Source organism: Hydra vulgaris, chromosome 12 (assembly GCF_038396675.1).
Source record: "Hydra vulgaris chromosome 12, alternate assembly HydraT2T_AEP".
Classification (NCBI taxonomy): Eukaryota; Metazoa; Cnidaria; class Hydrozoa; order Anthoathecata; family Hydridae; genus Hydra; species Hydra vulgaris.
Window position 1 is genome coordinate 43,953,515 of NC_088931.1, and position 19,755 is coordinate 43,973,269.

Consider the following 19,755-nt stretch of genomic DNA (forward strand, 5'->3'; position numbering starts at 1 on the left):
TATATATATATTTATTTATTTATTTATTTATTTATATATATATATATATATATATATATATATATATATATATATATATATATATATATATATATATATATATATATATATATATATATTATGTTAGTGTAATAAATCAAAATAAGCGTAAGCAGATAAGTTTACTTTTGCAACAAATAAACTATAATATATACTATATCAAATTTGTATTTATCCCTTAATTGTACACTTATTAGATTTTAAAATAAATGTTATTATAAAATTAAATGTATTTTGCATTTTATTATAATGCACGCACTGTTACAAGCATTTTGTATGTTAAATGAACATTTTCTAGGCATGTTTTTGATGTTTGAGTAATATCCAGAATTTCCAGGTATGTTGTCACATGCAAAACAAAAGTATTATTTATCATTGATGACCAAAAGTTATTTTGTTTTATAGAGCTGGTTAATGAGTTTCCTGCTTTTTTTATTAGCCTTTAATTGTTTTATTGTTGACGACCAATTGTCAATTGCTTTACACCAAATTTAAAACCTATTTTTCTCTGACTTACCTCGAAAAGAGGTCAGTCAGAGAAAAAAAACAACGAAGGGGATGTCAGGTTGACAGATCCACATGGAAAAATCATAAAAGTTTTGCTTATCGAGAAAAGGAACAAAAATATTTTGTTCGCAAAAGAATAGGCGACAAAGTAATCACTGATGTGCCTAAAATTGTTGGTAGGTCTCATTAATTTTTTTTTATTTCTTTTCTCCATTCCAGGATGTTGGACGACCAGGGTGCTTTCTATCAGAAAAGGATTGTACAGTTTCAAGTCTTTTTAAGTTATCATATATTGTACTTTGAACAAATCCTTATTTTTCAAAATGATTTACAATTTCACTTTTTTTTATATTAAGTTTATTTACAAAAACCATTTTGAGTCACTTTTTTTAGAAGATTCTCGTTCACCTGAATTTAACCTCATTTTGAATAATTGTGTTTTAAGTATAAAGTTTATATTTCATTTAACATTTATATTTCATTGACAATTTATATTTCATTGAACATTTATGTCATTAAACATTTATATTTCATTGAACATTTGTATTTCATTGAACATTTATATTTCATTGAACATTTATATTTCATTGAACATTTATACCTACGCATAAAACTACAAAAACAAGTTAATATGCTCAAATAATTAAATTCAGATTTGACTGATAACTTTCGCATCACCCGTTAAATGAAACATTGTTGCAAGGTTGACAACTTACTCAATAAATACAAAAATATCTATTGAAATTTGAAAAGGATCAGTTTAATAAACTAATAAAGATGAACTTGTGTCTGATTGATATTGCTGACTATGATTCTACGAACTTAACTAAAATTGAAATTGTTTTTTCTTAAAGACATTCTGAATAATTGTTTCATAATTTGTGTTGTAAAAAATCATATAAAGAAATTCAGTAGCTGCCACTGCAATTAATGACTAGAAACCAACAGATGAAATTGTTAGAATAGTTTGATTCAACAGCTTAAGGTACAGGTTGCTTGAATGGAGCTTGTGTTCTGTTTTAAAAAAAGATCCACCGAAATTTACTTTGACATACTGGTTGGTGATGTTTTTAAGGTGATATTAGACTTTAAAACTGATCCAAATAATTTCACAGGTTCAAACATTATTGTTCTTAATTTGATTTGCAAGTATACACATTGTGCAACAATGGCTGTCTCTTTACCATCTTGTGTGCAAAACTCAAAATGTTGACGATAAAACACTGAGTTTTGCACGAGACATTCTGAATGGGAAAGCAGGACATTTAATGAGAGAATACTACTGATAATTGAGCCCATGAGATGCATAGTAGTATAAGTCTTTTTTTTCAATATTTTGAGTTATTGCCACCAATGGTTAGCATTTTGTTTATTCTATTACACGGTAGAGTGGTATAAGTCTTATGATATCGATAATGATGCTGGAGCTGTTTTTTGTTATGCTCCTCACTAAACAGCTGTTTTTGTTCACAGCCATAGTGTATAAGTCAGACTTATACCAAAATAGATATGAGTGACTTATACCACTATGCATCTCAGGGGCTCAATTATTGGAAATATTTCTTTGGGGAACACCCCCTCTTTGTATACAATTTCAGTCTTCTAGCTTATGTCTAATTTTGCCATTCATCTTTACGATTTGCCCAAAATATTGAAGTTATCAATGATAGTGCAGAGAGAGGATTGGCTATTATTCAAGAATATAATCAGCTCATGCTACATGAAGGTCATGGTACATGAAGGTCAGTTTCAGTTTCTCTTCAAGCTGTAACAGAGTATAGACGTTACTTCCCTGATTGTAAAAAAGCACACAAATAGCTGGACAGCCAAATAAAGAGTGAAGCTTCCATTGCTCAAGCTCATTTAGCATGTAGTTTGTTCTTAGTTATTATTGATCCAATAAATTTTTTGTTAAAAATAAAAATAATTTTTTTTTATTGTCTTTAGAAAAAAAGTTTAACAGTAAAACATTCTAGAAACAAGATATAGTCCGACTTATTATTTAATCATGACGAAACAGTAAAAATAGAGAACTTCATGTTTTATATGCAACTTTTAGATGTAAATTAAATGAAAAAATATTTCACGCAGGTGATTTTTTACTATAAAGGAACCAAATAAGACCGGTTCCCGTTATGTTTTTTAGCACTTATCAAGTAAGAACAACCCTAATATATACATATATATGAGAAAGATATTTGGTTTAAATTACTTTTTTGCTTTATATATTATAGAAGGAAGAAGAAGTGCTGTTTATTGTGAACTCGTACACATATTAAAGAAAACAATTATTCAGACGGTTTCACGTGTAAATTTATATCTTTGTATAAAGTACATATCAATATCTAACAAAGATTTTTTTTCTTCACCTTTACTTAAATAATTTTTTGATTTTATGTATGACAGATGCTTGCATAAAAAAAAGTGTTATAATAAAATGTACTATTATGCGAGCTTCAGTAAACAAAAGCATAATAACTGAAAAGCCTACAAAACTTTCATAATATCGATGGCTTAATCCGTAAACCAGCCAACTCCATGTTTGGTGGAAATCCAGATTTTGATGCCATTTTGTTGATCTTCAAATTTTATATAATATGCAAAATGACCATAATTCAAATAAAATTATGAATACGTTAAATCACCCCGCACACATACTAGCCAACTCCAGGTTTAAAAAAAACGATTTACCAATCCAGCTAACTCCCGCCAATTTTGCCATTTTGTAATGTGAAGTGTTAGATATTTAATATAACTTATATATTAATATACACATTTGAAGCTTTCAATATATAAAAGGACCTGAATTAATGCAAGGTAAGACACTTTAACTTTTTAAAGCATATTTGTTTTCAAAAATAGTTAAATTAAGTTTGATAATTACATTACAATTACAGAATCAGCTCCTTGTGTTTGTTAATGCTGTATTTGGTTATATTGTAGTTATTTCTTAACCATACACATAAAATTTTGAAAAAAACAGACAAACAAAATAAAAGTTATTAAACTTAGAAGCGTAGTTTGATATTCAAAAGCAAGTAGTAATAATGTCAAAATTTTAAACTACGCTTCTAAGTTTAATAACTTTTATTTGATTTGTCCGTTTTTTTTATTTAATGCAAGCAAAGATAATAAATCAAAACGATACAGCTGTAAAGTTAATTTTATTTGACAAAAAAAAAACGTTTTTTTTTTTTAATGGTTTATTGCCAATTGGAAACATTATGCAATATCGGGTTAATAAATCTTGAATACATGGATTCCTAGAAATGATTAAAATATACTTGATTTTTTAGAATGTCATTTACAGAAGACATTGGTCATTGTAATGGAGAGATGCAGAGTGATTTTTCATATTCTCATAAAGACAGTGCTATCGAAACAATTCCTTTTTTGATCTTCGATGAAGGTTTTATGTTACCCAATTACACTACTGTTTTCGATCAGGAAATATTCCCATCGCATGACACATCCACAAGTGGGGTTGGAGTCTCCATTCAAGCTCTTGTGCCAAGTCAGGATTCATAAAAACCTAGCGGTATAGTTAATAGCTCCCCAATGATAAACAATGACATTATCGATGAAAGAGATTATAATGCTCCTTTGGTCCCATATTCTGAGCACTCAGACTCAGAATCTGATGGTGATGAAGGAGGGACAAAAAAAGTCAAACGGCGAAGGGGATGTAAGATTGACAGATCCACATGGAAAAATCATTAAAATTTTGCTTATCGAGAAAAGGAACAAAAATATTTTGTTCGCAAAAGAATAGGCGACAAAGTAATCACTGATGTGCCTAAAAATCCAAGGTGTAAATGCGCATCAAACAAAAAATCTGCCTTTCAATATTTGGATATTTTAGACACAGATCGAACAGAAATCTTCGTAAGTTTTTGAAATATGACTTGGGAAGAAAAGAAGGTGTATGTTGATAGTCTTGCCAAATGCTTTCCTATCAAGAGACCGAGAGACAGAAAGGATGCTTTAAAATTCAAAAGACTTAGCTCAATCGAGTACTATTTAAGGAAAAAAGAAAAATTGTACAGAGTCTGTAAGACAATGTTCTTAAACACTCTGTGTATTGGAAAATCAACCGTGTAGGGTTGGAAACAATCAAGATCAGTTGTCAACCAAGCAGTATCATTGGTAGAATCACCGAAGGCTAGAGAGAATCTATTTCATATAGAAGTAGCTTCACTCAAAGATTTTTTTAAAAGTTTGCCAAAAATGGAATCGCACTACTGTCGCATATCAACATCTAAGAAATATATTTTACCCGAATCGTCTACAAAAAAATCCCTTTATAATTTTTATGTGTCTGAATGGTGTTTATTGAACAACATTGCCCATTTGTCTGTAGCAAGATTCAACAACACTATGGAGACCGAGAATATTGCTCTATTCCAACCTAAAAAGGATTTATGTGAAAAATATTTATCACACAAGCTTGGCTATATGTCAGACCTAGACTACAACCAACGCATGCATAGAAAAAATGAAGCACGAATTGAAAAACAGAAAGACAAAGAACTGGAAGAGTTTGTTTTTACAGTTGATGTACAAGCAGTTTTGCTTGCGCCCAAGTCAAATGTTTCTTCTCTGTATTATAAAACGAAGCTATGTGTTCATAACTTTTGTTTATTTGATCTTACAGCAAAAGCTGGATACTGTTATTTGTGGAATGAAATTGAGAGAGGACTAAATGCTAAAGAATATGCAAGCATATAAGGGAAATTCATTATCCAAAAATTTCTTCCCAGACTCAACAGGCAAAGCAATATTAAATTGATTTTATATAGTGATGGTTGCGTGTCACAAAATAGAAATTCAATATTGTCGAATGTTTTGATGAATATAGCTATTTCAAAGCAAATAAACATTGAACAGAAGTATTTAGAGGTTGGGCATACCCAAATGGAGGCCGACTCAATGCATGCATGTATAGAAAAAAAACTAAAAAATAAAGTTATTAATGTACCTGTAGAATACTACGGAGTTTGTAGAAGTGCTTGGAAAAAACCAGAACCCTATAATGTTTCTTACCTGACGCATTCATTTTTCAAATCATTTGACTCAATCAAATTTTATAAATCAATAAGACCTGGAAAAATGAAAGGGGACCCCAAGGTATTGTTTTATCGAATACTTACATACATTTTTCTTTGAGCCATTGCATTTTTTTTTTTACTTTTAGGTATTTGGATTTATTACTAACACAAAATATGTTTTTAAGTTAACTGACATTCGTGGCTTACGGTATAATATGGATGGCTACATCTACTATAAGCTAAGGTTTACAGATGAGTGGCTGTTGCTACCGCAGCGTCGTGACAAGCTTATTACCACTAAGGATATTGAGCAGTTGCCTAATCTGTACTCCGAAAGATTGAAAATTAAAAACAGGAAATTTCAAGACCTCCAGGATTTGAAAACTACCCTGCCTTCAGATTATCATGATTTCTATGACAATATTCCATATCATGCATAGCTACATTTAAACAATAAATAAATCTTACCTACACTTCAAAAATGCTTATTTTATTCCGGCATAATTTTTATTGTATTTTTAAACTTTTTTCTAGAACTCAAAATAAAAACACTTTATCATTAATGCTATTACAACAATCGTTAAATTATACAATAACCATTAAAGTTACTACGGAAAATCAGCCAATACCCAAAATAATTTAAAATTTGATTATTAAATTGTGCCAACTCCTATTATTCCTCCAAAGTAATAAATTAAATTAAATATGCATAAAACTTCATTGTAAATTTCATTTCTGAATTAATAATCTACAAAAGCGTGTTTTGAAATTTTTTTTATTTCATTTAATAATGAAATTATTCGGTTTTTTGTTGTTCCTGAACATTTCATAAAAATGGAGTTGGCTGATTTGCGGATTAAGCCATCGATATGTTTTTTAAATGGTTAAAAGTTTTTTAAATCTATGGTTGAAAATTTCCGCACAATTTTCGGAAATTTTTCGGGAAATTTGGCTAAAATTTCCAGAAATTTTTAAAAAACTTTTATTGCAATAAACTTAAATACTTTTATAAAATACATTTCTTTGTTTCAAAAATATGCGTTTTATCATTGTAGTATTTGGGTATTCTTTATATATTTTAACCAAAAATATAAAATAATAGAGACCCGCAAGCGAAAAATACGCATCTCTTATTCAAATTTTTGTAATCAAGTTTATCAATTGAAAAGTTTTTTTCTAAAAGGCGCAAAATTCATCTTCTCGAAAATTTAGTTTTTTCAACGCTCGAATTCTTTATTAAAAAAAGGTACAAATCTAACTATGTTAGTATCAATAAAAAATTCTTCATCATCTTTATTTACGACCACAAAATTATAAATTTAAACCATTTTAAAGTATAGCTTAGTTTTTCAATTTATTGATTTATAAAGCCATAAGTGCCCTAGCAAGGTTGTGGCGAGTGAGACTTAAGTCTTAAAAGCACTTATTTAAGCATAGCGGCAGAATTTATTACTTAGATTCAAATTTATTAGAACAGTGACACATGTTCTAAAGGACACGCAGGTTCATAAAATATAGACTCTGACAACGTGCACTACAATCACATAATACATATGCTAGATAGTTTACAATATATATATATATATATATATATATATATATATATATATATATATATATATATATATATATATATATATATATATATATATATATATTACAATTATATATAAGACCACAACAAAAACTAGTTAGCCGGAACAGTATTTTCCAAAGCTGATAAAGTTAATTTTTAATTTTGAAGCTCTTGATATTTTTGGCATTAACGACGTCAGACGACAAGTTATTCCAAAATACCTAAGTGAGAAAGAGTATTTATGAACATCGAGATTACACTTTAGTTTGCGTAATTTGAATTTGTGACCTCTAGTGTAAATATAGTTGTCTATTAAAAAAAACTTGATTTGTTTAGGCAAATTAAATTGTTCAGAATTTTGTAACATGTAATCATGTCTTGCCTAAGACGACGAATTTCTTGTAGTTTCAAACCAAGAATTCTAAGTCTATTAAAATATGAAAAGTTATTTAAGCTAGTAATTCTCTAGGTAAAACGTCTTTGCACTCTTTCCACTGTTTGGTTCATTTCAGTGCGGTTTTGCGACCAAACCGGAGAGCAATATTTTAAGATTGGTCTAATGTAAATAGTGTAGGCTTTATCGATAACACGCGGATCGCAACTTTTAAAATACTTAAAGATTAAATATCCTCGAATGTTTGATGCGCGGACAATATTTAAAGTATGATTATTGTAATTTAAGTAAGAATGGATTCTAACTGAAGAAATGCTGATATCCAATGAAGGAAGTTATCTATTATACCGTATATTGCAAGTTTTTTCAAAAGTTTTAGATAAGGTACAGAGTCAAATATTTTTTTAAAACCAATGTACACCACGTCAGAAATTAAATTGCTATCTAAAGGTTTATTCCAGTCATTAGTTGACTCTAGAAGATTTGTACACGTAGATCTTTTGGATAAAAAGCAGTGATGATTAGGTGTTATTAGATTAAGTGTTATTAGATGTTGATTATGTGTTTTTAGACCTTGAAATCATTAGTTTTATCTTTATTTTTATATTAATCTTTATTATTTATTAATTTATTAGTTTTATCTTTATTTTTATATTAATCTTTATTATTTATTAATTTATTAGTTTTATCTTTATTTTTATATTAATCTTTATTATTTATTAATTTATTAGTTTTATCTTTATTTTTATATTAATCTTTATTATTTATTAATTTATTAGTTTTATCTTTATTTTTATATTAATCTTTATTATTTATTAATTTATTAGTTTTATCTTTATTTTTATAGGTAACTATATTTTTAAATAGTTCAAATTTAGCAAAAATGTTTATTTACTTTTCGCCTTCCATTAATCGACTAATGTTGTTAAATCAAGAAAAAATTTTAAGATATTGTAAATATTTTGAATATTTACAATATTTTAAAATTTTTTCTTAATTTAGCAACATTAATCATTTTATACGCAATTTTACAGTTTTCAGTAACTTGTAGGCCAATATAAAAAACATTAAAAAATTCTCCTCCCCCTTTAGGGATAAGGTGCAAATAATGTTTAGCTTTAAACAAAGCTTCCTACGGCACTAAACATCAGTATGCTTACTAAATATAGGATGAATAAAACAATTTTAGATAGAAAGAATAAAACAATTTGATAATTTTGAATGAAATTTGAAAATTTGAAAACAAATGAAAACTTTGAAAACAAATTTTCATAGTTGCTATTTAAAGTTACTAAAAAAACTCAAAAATACTCACCAAAAAAGTGTTTTTTAAAGGAGACATTCTAAAATTTTGATATTTTGTTTCACAATATTTTACCATAAAGCTGTCCATAACAACTACCTAAATAAGACATAAAATGAACCCATTAAATATAAATTATCCTATCTTTTTTTGAAAATTTCCCGAGTTAAGAACTTTCGGGAAATTTTCATCCCTAGCTATGTCTTTTACATCTTTTAAAACATTTGGGGCTGTTGTCGCTCTGGAAAAATCATGTTTTAAGACTTTTTTATTGTATGATAATTTTTTTTTTTTTTGCTAATTCTTTGAAAACCTTTTTAAAACTCCTAGTAAAAGATTATTACGAGGGTTTTTTTATAGTATGTTACTTGAGGGGTCGTCCATAAACTACGTCACGCTCAAGGAGGGATGGGGAGAGGGGTTAATGGTACTGTGACAAATCGTACGGGACTAGTTACAAAAGACTTACAATGCTTTGAAGAGGGAGTGGATGGGGTTTAAAAACGCGTGACGTAACTAATGGACGACCCCTAAATAGCAAAGCCAAATTGTTTTTTTTATTTTTCCTTTTTTATTTTTTTGTTATTTAGGTGCCCCAAGAAGACCTAACGGTTTTGTCACAGAGCACCGCGGAAGTGCATTTAACTTGGAGGTTCACGCCTCCTTCCTTACCGTGACGCGAATATAGGTCCAGAGCTTGTTTCGAACCTAGATCTTCAGCTTCTATAGCAAGTGCTCTAATCACTGCGCCACGGCTGAGTTTCAATTTGAGTGAGTTTCAGAAAGTGCGGTTTTCTTAACTTGTTATAAAATTTGAATGCGCGATTTAAGCACTTGAATAAACGTTAGACATTAAATAATCGGTATCGAGTCCCGGTTTGTCGTCTATTGATGCGATTCCTTACAGTATCGATATCGAGATCACGCGATACTGGTGTCGGAAGTATCTGATGTATCGGACCCGAAGCAAGGGTCTTCACGAGAATTTCTAGTTTATTTTTAAAAACGATTACTAATTAAAAGTAGTAAGTTTGTATCATAACTGAGATGTAGGGAAGAGTGGGAAAAGTGGGATATCAAAAAATATTTTTAGAATAATTTATCTTTTTTATATAATGTATGAACTGCATCAAAAAAGTTTTAACAAATAAAGCATCACTTTGGGCACTGATTCCATCCCCTAAAATTGACTGTAGATTATATAAAAGTGTATGTAATTTTGATTTAAAAGGAACCGTGTCATTAGGGTAAATTGGGACAGTCATGGGGTGAAGTGTGACAAGCGAGTAATTAACAACATATCAACAAAAATTATTAGTTAAAAGCTATTAAAACTACAAACAGTGAGTAATTGTGTAGCTTCCTTAATTTAATTTCTTATCTGGTATTGTTATTTTAATTTGCCTGTTTAGTCTGTTGGTCTTATCTGTTTTAGTTTTTTTTTGTTCTTTGTTCAACACTCAACAACTAAATAAAATAACCATCACTCATTATGTTTTGTTGTAGCATCATCAGCTATACATTATTAACTAAATCTTTAAATGGCAATTTTACTTGTGTTGTTAGTTGTAAATTCAAAAGGTCACATTTTCATTTTTTTTTTTATTATGACTATGCGACCATTCGATACAATACGATTTTTTTAATTATCGTTATCGCGTGGTATCGACATTAGTTGATAAGCAATTCCACACGATACGAGACCATCTTTCTCGGTATCGATATCAATTTTTATCTTTTTTTTAATTTTTTAGTTTAAATTTATTGCATGTCGTATAATATAAACTTAGCATCTGGAAGAAGATCATACTAATCTTGTCTATCCATTGTTAATCCAGAACCATATAAAAATTAAAATATCAATATAATATAAAACAAGCAATTAAAATTAAAAATAGCAATCTATAATAGTTGAAATAATAAATGGTTAAAAATTACATCTCGTAAATATTTTAATATATTACCCATTAAAAAAATAATATTCTTTAACTTATTATGCAATACGAGCTACGAGCAAGACGTCTTATTTTTTTAAAAAAGAGAAAAATATACAATAATAAAAAAACCCATATTTTAAGTATTATTATATATTTAAAATACGTTTTTTTTATCAACAAAGTGAAAATAATTATTTTAAAAACATTGAAGAGATTTGTTCTCACTTAAAAGATTTAATGGCTTAAATTAAAATCTTAATTCCGGAAAACTTAAATCGAAATCGTGAACGTCTATTTGCTGAAATTCTAGACATATTTGATACCAAACAATTCAATGAGATAAAGATAACTTAAGATTATGAAATCCTGTGGAAAATAATCTCCGTAAAAGATACAAAGCAGCATGATGTACAGAAGATATCTAATTGTTCTCCATATCGTTATGGGAAAAACAATTGCACAAAGAAATAGGAGAAGCGATTGTATTAACAAAAAACGATGAAACTCGCCCAGTAATGAATTTCTTGTTTATGCATTAAAAGAATTGGTAATTGTTTCGCAAACAATACAAATGAAAAAACAAAAAATAAAAGAGGAACTCAGTTTTTTGAGGGGTAAAATACTTTTTCAAATCAATCTTATTGACTTATTGAAGAATTTAAAATTAAAAACGAAACTTTAGAATTAAATCGAATCAAATTTCAAATATAAATTTTGATTATTATGTACAAAGTGAAAAGAATTTTTCAAAGGCTGAACCTACAAAAAACGTCATTGAACAATTTTATAGTAAACTATTCTCAAAGGTTGAAACAAAAAATCAATTTTTATATAAATTTCAATTATTGTGAACAAAGTGACAATAAAGTTTCACAGGCAGAAGGTACAAAAAAACGTCATTCAACAATCTTGCGGAAAACCATTGTCAAACGTTGAAACAAAAAAAGAATCACTATTTCAAAAAACATTTGCAAATGCTTCGGCTCAAAACCTCGTGTACTTCCGATATAAATAAATTCAAAAATATTAAAAACACAAAAAACGATGTCAATGATCTAAACAATTTCATCTTAGACCTATTGTTATTAAAAACAAAATAATTACATCTATTCGCTTTCTTTATTCTTTCTAACTCGACTTCTTCTGACTCACTCTATGATCCTTCGTTCTTCCTAAAATCGTTCACTCTTGGTCTGTGAAGCGGGTTATAATACTCTTTAGTGAGCTGAACGTGTCTTCGCAGGCTTTGGTATGTAGCCTCTATATGGCAATTAGCCGGAGGAGAATAAACCACAATACCAACAAATTCATTTTAGTACGTAGAAATAACAGACCCAGCCGTCAAGAAATAAATTTTTCCTTAGAAAAAAAATCAAACTGTCCAGCCTGTTTTCGGCACTAAAATTTCAGATAAAAAACAGTTGTTGGCCAAAGAATAGTTCGTCAGTTTGAACTTTTTGTTGGAGGAGTTAGCAATCAAACCAATGAAGAAGATTTAAAAATTTTTATTAAAACGGAAATAGGTGTCACAGCCATATCAGTTAATTTAAACAAAGAAAATCAGTACAACTGATCTTAAAAAGTTTCAATAAACAGTTCTGACAAAAACTATTTATCTATGGGATACTGTATTGAAAAACAAAAATTAAATAGATTCTAACGAAACCTTAAATTTTGAGTTTACTTTTTATAATTTTTTTCGAACTAATGATTTCTTATTAGAAGATGAATCTGATCCTGATCTTAATTATTTTACTGATTCTGGTGCTTTGCAAAATAAATGCAACTATTTTTATACCTATGAAATTAAAGGATTTCTTGATTAAAATAATATTAACACAATTCACATTAATATTCAAAGTTTAAAATTTTATTTTGAAATCTTCAGTAATTTTATTTAAGAAACTTGCTATCTTTTTAATATAATTTGTTTAACAGAAACATGGCGCAGTTCGGATGACGTAAATTCTTTTACCAATTTTGAACTTCCAGGTTTTAATGTAAATTCATTGGCCAGAAAAACAAATAAGCGTAGTGGAGGCGTTCTTATTTATGCTAAAAATAACTTACGATATTTTACCCGGCATGACATGAGCATCGCTGATGCTGATAAAGAGGTTTTAACGATTGAAATTTTAACCAATAAAATAAAAATATAAAATAAAAGTTGTTGTTATCGCCCACCTTCAGGTGAAATTAAAAATTTTAATTCGTTTTTATGTAGTGACGTTATTTAAAAAAGTAACCACGAAAATAAATTTATCTACGTATTGGGTGATATGTATTGAGATTGTTTTAAATACCTCGTCAATAATAACATTAAAAGGTTTTACAATGGCATTTTTGAAAATGGTGCGATTCCTTTGATTAGCAAACCGACAAGAATTACTCAATCAAATGCTTCTTTAATTGATAATATTTTAACTACTGATGTTTTTAACAAATCCTTAAAAAAGGTATAATTAAAAATGACATATATGATCATTTTCCTATTTTCTTTTCTATAAATATAGATAATAAATGACTTCAAAATGAAAAAAGAGTTTTCAAAAAGCGCATTTTTACAAATGAAAATCTTGAATCTTTTAAAGAAATTACTGAGAGCAAAAAATGTACATCTCACTCTTTGCCAAACACAGTTAAACATAATAATGAATTTTTATATGATAAAAGACAAATTACGGAAGAATTTAATTAATATTTTTTTCTGTAGGACCAAATCTTGAAAAAAAAAAAAATCCTATAGCTAACAGTTTATTGAATGATCTATGTTTCCTTCTAAACTCTTACTTGAACTTTTTTGAATTAACTTTTGAAGAGTTTGAAATTGCATTTAAAATGGTAAAATCTAACAAAGCCCTGATGGTATTAATGGCAACATTATTATAAGTTCATTTGATGTTTTAAAAGATATACACTTTAAGATTTTTTCAATATCAATTAAACAGGGAGTTTTTTCACAAGCTCTAAAATTAGCAAAAGCCATACCAATATTAAAAGGTGGTGACATTGAAACTATTGTCCAATTTCACTACTTTCTGTATTCTCTAAAGATTTAGAAAGAATTTTGTACAATAAAATTTATAATCATCTTGGCGAAAGCTTTTGATACTATTGATCATGAAATTCTTTTTAAAAAGTTGGAATGGTACGGAATAATTGAAAATTTATTAATTTGGCTACAAAGTTACCTAAATAATTGAAAACAAATTGTTTATGCGGATGATAACGCATCATCTAATTTGTTAAATATTTCATGTGGAGTTCCTCAAGGATCCATATTAGGACCCCTCCTATTTCTAATATATATTAATGATCTACCAAAAGCTTCTAGCATAATGACAATTATGTTTGCGGATGGTTTTGACTTATTACTTTCTCATAACAACATTTTTACACTTTTTGCAACATGACAATTAAACTACTCAAAATTTCCGAATGGTTTAGATTAAACAAACTATCATTAAATATTGATAAAAATAAATGGATTTTTTTCATCCTTATGGTAAAAAGTACCAGCTGCCTAGCAACAAGATTTTTAGGTGTATATATTGATAAAAATCTTACATGGAAAAGCCACATTGCTAACTTGTGAAATAAAAAGAGTATAGACATTTTATACAAAATAAGAAACGTTCTTGATAAACCTAAATTTAATTATATTATTCGTTAATTCATTGCCATATTAACTATTCAAACATTGCTTGGGGTAGCACCTATAAAAGTAAACTTAAACCTCTCTATCGGCAACAGAAGCATGTAGCACGCCTTATAAACTTCAAGGACCGTGTTGCTCACGCCAAGCCTCTTTTATATGATATGAAAGCACTCAATATATATGAGTTAAATGTTTTTAATATTCTTTGTTTTATATATAAATGCAAGACCCACCTATCACCTGTTTCTTTTCATAACTTGTATTTACAAAGAGATAGAAATAAATATATCGTCGGTTGACAAGTATAACTCATTAAGTACAGTTTTATGGGAAATTAATTTTTACACACTACGATGTCCAAATATTAAAAACATATTGCAAGAAAAAGTCACAAAGTGCGTAAATCAATCCGAAATAGTAGTATTTTATCTTGAGATATCATTAATTGCTGTTTTGCAAGTTCTTACGGCAGGTAAAACTAAAACTTGATTATCTCAAATTAGCTACAGTGCCACTTTTACACAAGTTTTACTTGTCAATAAACGATATTTTAGAGAACGATAATTTAATTCGACAATCATTATCTCAAACTAATTTTGGAAAACTTTTTTATTTCATTTCGCGGACCATTTCTATGGAATAGTATAGTTCTAAATATTTCTGAATATTTTTCTCAAGAATGTAATTTTGATTCTTTTAAACAAAATCTTAAAAAAATTCATATATAATAATATATACATATTCATAAAAAATAATATATACATATACTAATATAGATAAGGGATTTTCAAAAATTTAAAAGTAGATTAGCATATTTTCAGTTGAAAAAATTCATTTTTTCAACTGAAAATATGCTAATCTACTTTTAAATTTTTGAAAATCCCTTATCTATATTAGTATATGTATATATTTAATCAATATTCTTTTTTATTTATTTATTTTTTTCGTTTTTTTATCAACAAGCAATTATTTAGCATGTTTAATTTTAAAGAATTATTTAACATCTTTTAGTTTTTAAGTTTTTACAACTCTTCTATTGTAATATTGTATGTTTATTTTAATTTATAATATTATGTTGCGAACTTTATATACTTTTATTATTAAATCTAATTTTATAATAAAAAGAAATCGAACAAAAATAAATAAATAACAAGAATAAAAACATTGAAAAAAAATACAAAAATATTAAAAATATATATATATATATATATTAGAAAAATAAAATAGAAAAGAATGTATGTATACGTATCTGCCAATATATGTATATAGGCTACGTTTGGAGGTGAACCATCCTTTGGAAGTGGCTTAGCATTTTTGTCGTCAGAAGCGTAAACGGAAGTATGGTAATTTGGCTTAACACACGGCAATAACTATCGTATGGCTATCTAGGTCCTTTTGCACAATCTTTAGAACAATCTGGAAATGTGTTATATTCAGTCTGGAAATTAGTTTATATCGATTATATTCAGTGATATGTTGTGAATAATATATAGCGATTAATAAGATTCAGTGATTATTTTCGACAAATTAGATTCAGCGTGCGCAAGAGATTTTTGCAGAAAATCATAGACATTATTGTTCCATAAGTCAGCTGCTCGGAAAACACAGTAATTTGATTGATAAAAGCTGTAAACACCATCATAAAAGGAAAAAACAATTAAAAAAAAAAAGTTCTAGTTTTTTCAATAGCAGTTTTCTGCGTTCTTTATATTTATTTTTATTCTTTATTTCTTAACGATATCTTGAACTGTTAACTTTTCTTTTTTTATATTATTTGCATCTGTATCATTTGTATCTATATCATAAATATTGTAATAAAGAACAAAAAAAAAGCACCATTCTAATCTTTACAAAACTAATAGAATATCTTATATTAATAATCTGTCTAGAGATAAAGGAAACTCATCCTCTTCAATTCGGTTTTACGAAAAATAGCTCAACCTTACATAATGAATTTTTTATAAGTGAAAAAATTAAACACTACAACAACAACAACTCACCTCTCTATCTCTGTTCGACAATAAAAAATTACCGCTTTATATAATTAATACTATATCGTCATTGTACCATGCAAGCAATGCTTCTGTCACTTATCTCGGATGCAAATTATATCCATATTATCTTACACAAGGAGTGAGACAATGATCGATTCTGTCTCCTCACCTGTATAATATATGTACTCAAAGCCTACTTGAAACCATACAAAATGAAAGTATCGTAAGGACATCAGTATATGGAAACTACACAGGTGTTGTAGCATATGCTGATGACATCATACTTCTTAGTTCTACCCTGTCTAGAATTAAAAAGCTTATAGCAGCTTGTAATATATACACTACCACAAATTTTATAAAGTTTAATGCTGACAAGTTCTTGTTCACCGGATAAAAACGAATTGCAAACTGCACAATAATAGCCGATCACCCAATTTTGATTTGTCAATAGACTGGGTAAAAATAAAAAAAAGCTATTGCTTTTACTCTGTAAGGCTGAGCAATTTACTTTAAAGTAATTGCTTAGCTTTACAAGAATAAAAATTTGAGCAATTTTTCTCAAATTTCTATTCACGTAAAGCTAAGCAATTAATCAAAAAACGCATTGTAAAAGCCATTCCTTTTTTTTATTCACCCGGTCTATTGACAAATAAAAATTGGCCTGAACAACTTAATTCCAAAGATAAGGTGCTCGATAAGTTATATAAAATTGATTAAACTTTGTTTGACAATAAGGTTCGTTAAAATAGCTATTATTTCGCAAACTATTTTTATACTGTGCTTTAAGGGTGCATATATCTTTATAAACATTTAATAATGGGTTATTCATACAACAAAGCGTAAAACATTAGGTATTATAAATGTTAAGTTTATAAACGTCTAAAATATTTATATCTTTGATACAGGTTTCGTATTTGAAAAACGATTTGAAAAATATATTACGCGCATATATCATCAGCATATATGCGTTTATCATATATATATATATATATATATATATATATATATATATATATATATATATATATATATATATATATATATATATATATATATATATATATATATATATATATATATATAATAGGTGTATGCATATGAAACCGCTGTTTAAAATAAGACAAGTTAATTTTCTTTTTAAGACAAAATTAATGTATGGATGATTATGTGTGTGAAACTACGTTCAATTTGCTTTAAATATCATAGTTTTTAATTTGATTTTATTCATATCTAGATAATTTTATACATCTTTCAAAATGAACAACTTTGTGCCTTCAAATATGCATTTGCGGGAAGTATTACTTCACTATTTTATTTTAAAGAAAACTGCTGCAGAAAGTCATCGTTTGCTTGTAGAAGCTTATTCTGACCATGCTTTATCTGAAACAACTTGCAGAGATTGGTTTAGAAGATTTAAAAGTGGCGATTTCGATCTTGACAACAAGGAACGTGGTAAACCTCCAAAAAAATTTGAAGATTCAGAATTGCAAAGTTTATTGGACGAAGACGATGCTCAATCCCAAGAACAATTAGCAGAAGAGTTGAATGTTGATCAGGCAACAATTTCAAGACGTTTACAAGCTCTCGATAAAATGAGAAAGGAAGGAAAATGGGTTCCACATGAATTGAAAGAACGTGATATTGAAAGGCGTTTAGTGACATGCGAAATGTTATTGAATCGTTTTGAAAGAAAGTCTTTTTTGCATCGAATAGTGACTGGAGATGAAAAATGGATTTATTTTGACAATCCAGTCCGCACAACACATTATGTTGACCCAGGCGCACCTGTAAAATCAACACCAAAGAGAAATATTCATGGAAATAAGGCTTTGCTGTCTATTTGGTGGGATCAGATTGGTGTGGTATACTATGAGTTGCTAAAACCTAAAGAAACAATTGATGGGCCACTTTACAGACTCCAATTATTCCGTTTAAGAAAAGCATTAGAAGAAAAACGACCCGAATATGCTGAGAGACACGATAAAATAATTCTTCAACATGACAATGCTCGTCCTCATGTTTGTAAAGTTGTTCAAACAGCGTTGAAAACTATCGGATGGGAAGTCTTATGCCACCCGCCGTATTCACCAGACCTTGCTCCATCAGATTACTATTTATTCCGATCAATGTCACATGGCTTGGCAGATCAGCACTTCTCGAATTATGAAGAGGTCAAAAAATGGCTCGATGATTGGATAGCTTCTAAACCTGAGAAATTCTATTGGGATGGAATTCATAAGTTACCAAAAAATTGGCAAAAAGTAGTAGAAAATAATGGAAATTACATTCAAAGAAATATAAATAAAACATCTCCAAAACAAACGTTCTAATTCAAAGAAAAAACAGCGGTTTCATATGCATACACCTATTATATATATATATATATATATGCATTTAAATATATATGAGTTTATCAGCATCAGAAACATGCGATGCATTGCATGTTTCTGACGCTGATAAAGACGTCGCAACTTACTTACACCTGTACTTCCTCAGTAGGCTGATTACTTATACAAGTTTTTAATTTTTTTTCAATGGTCCTAACATTAAGAGATGAAACTATTTTAAGGGACTGTGAAATTATATATAACTTGATGATTGGTTTTAAAAACGTCCCCCATGATGACCAGTTTTTTAAAACTATCTAGTTTAGTTTTCGCATCACTTAATTCAGTATTTTTCAGTTTTTCTTTCGCTATGCAAAACCTTGCTAAAGTTATTTTTTAATGTGTAAGTATATTTTTTATAATATAATGTTTAAAGTTATAAAGAATATTTTATTATTTAAATCTTTTTAGGTAGGGATGTATAAAATAAGCAGTGATATCATAAAAAAAAAAATAGAAAACTTGGCTAAGCAATTTAGTTCATTTTGAGAAAGCAACGGCAAAAAGAACAAAAATCAATAAAATTGAAGAACCACTTGACAAGCTAATTAGAATTGTCATCAATTGTCAGAAGAAAGTATAGTATTGCAACTCCAACACAGGCAGATATTTACAAAGCAGTTATGAAAGAAGCCTACAGAATCAAAAAATAATTAAAGAAAATTATGAAAAAATCTTTATGGGCACTACATTTTGATAGCAAGAAGATTAAACAGAAAGAAATGCAGGTTGTAGTTTTAAAAAACAATGATAAGGAAATAAATTTGGCAGCCATGCTTTTAGAGGATGGCAAAGCCAAAACAATTGTTTCAACATTGATTAATTTGTTAAATGAATTTGATATATGGGAAGTAATAAAGATGATTAATTGTGACACAACAAACATAATCACTCGTGCAAAAGACGGTGTTG

The 19,755-nt window shown here is 28.3% G+C and overlaps 1 protein-coding gene across 1 annotated transcript in view; it reads left to right on the top strand.

Moving 5' to 3' along the window:
* LOC100201404 (protein SAND) overlaps nt 1–2,899 on the top strand; it is a 123,386-nt gene extending 120,487 nt beyond the window's left edge. Inside the window, exon 16 of the mRNA XM_065813382.1 lies at nt 2,781–2,899. Within this exon, the coding sequence (XP_065669454.1) occupies nt 2,781–2,825 (45 nt within the window). The 3' untranslated portion in view covers nt 2,826–2,899. The remainder of the gene's footprint in view (nt 1–2,780) is intronic.
* The last annotated feature ends 16,856 nt before the right edge of the window (nt 2,900–19,755 follow it).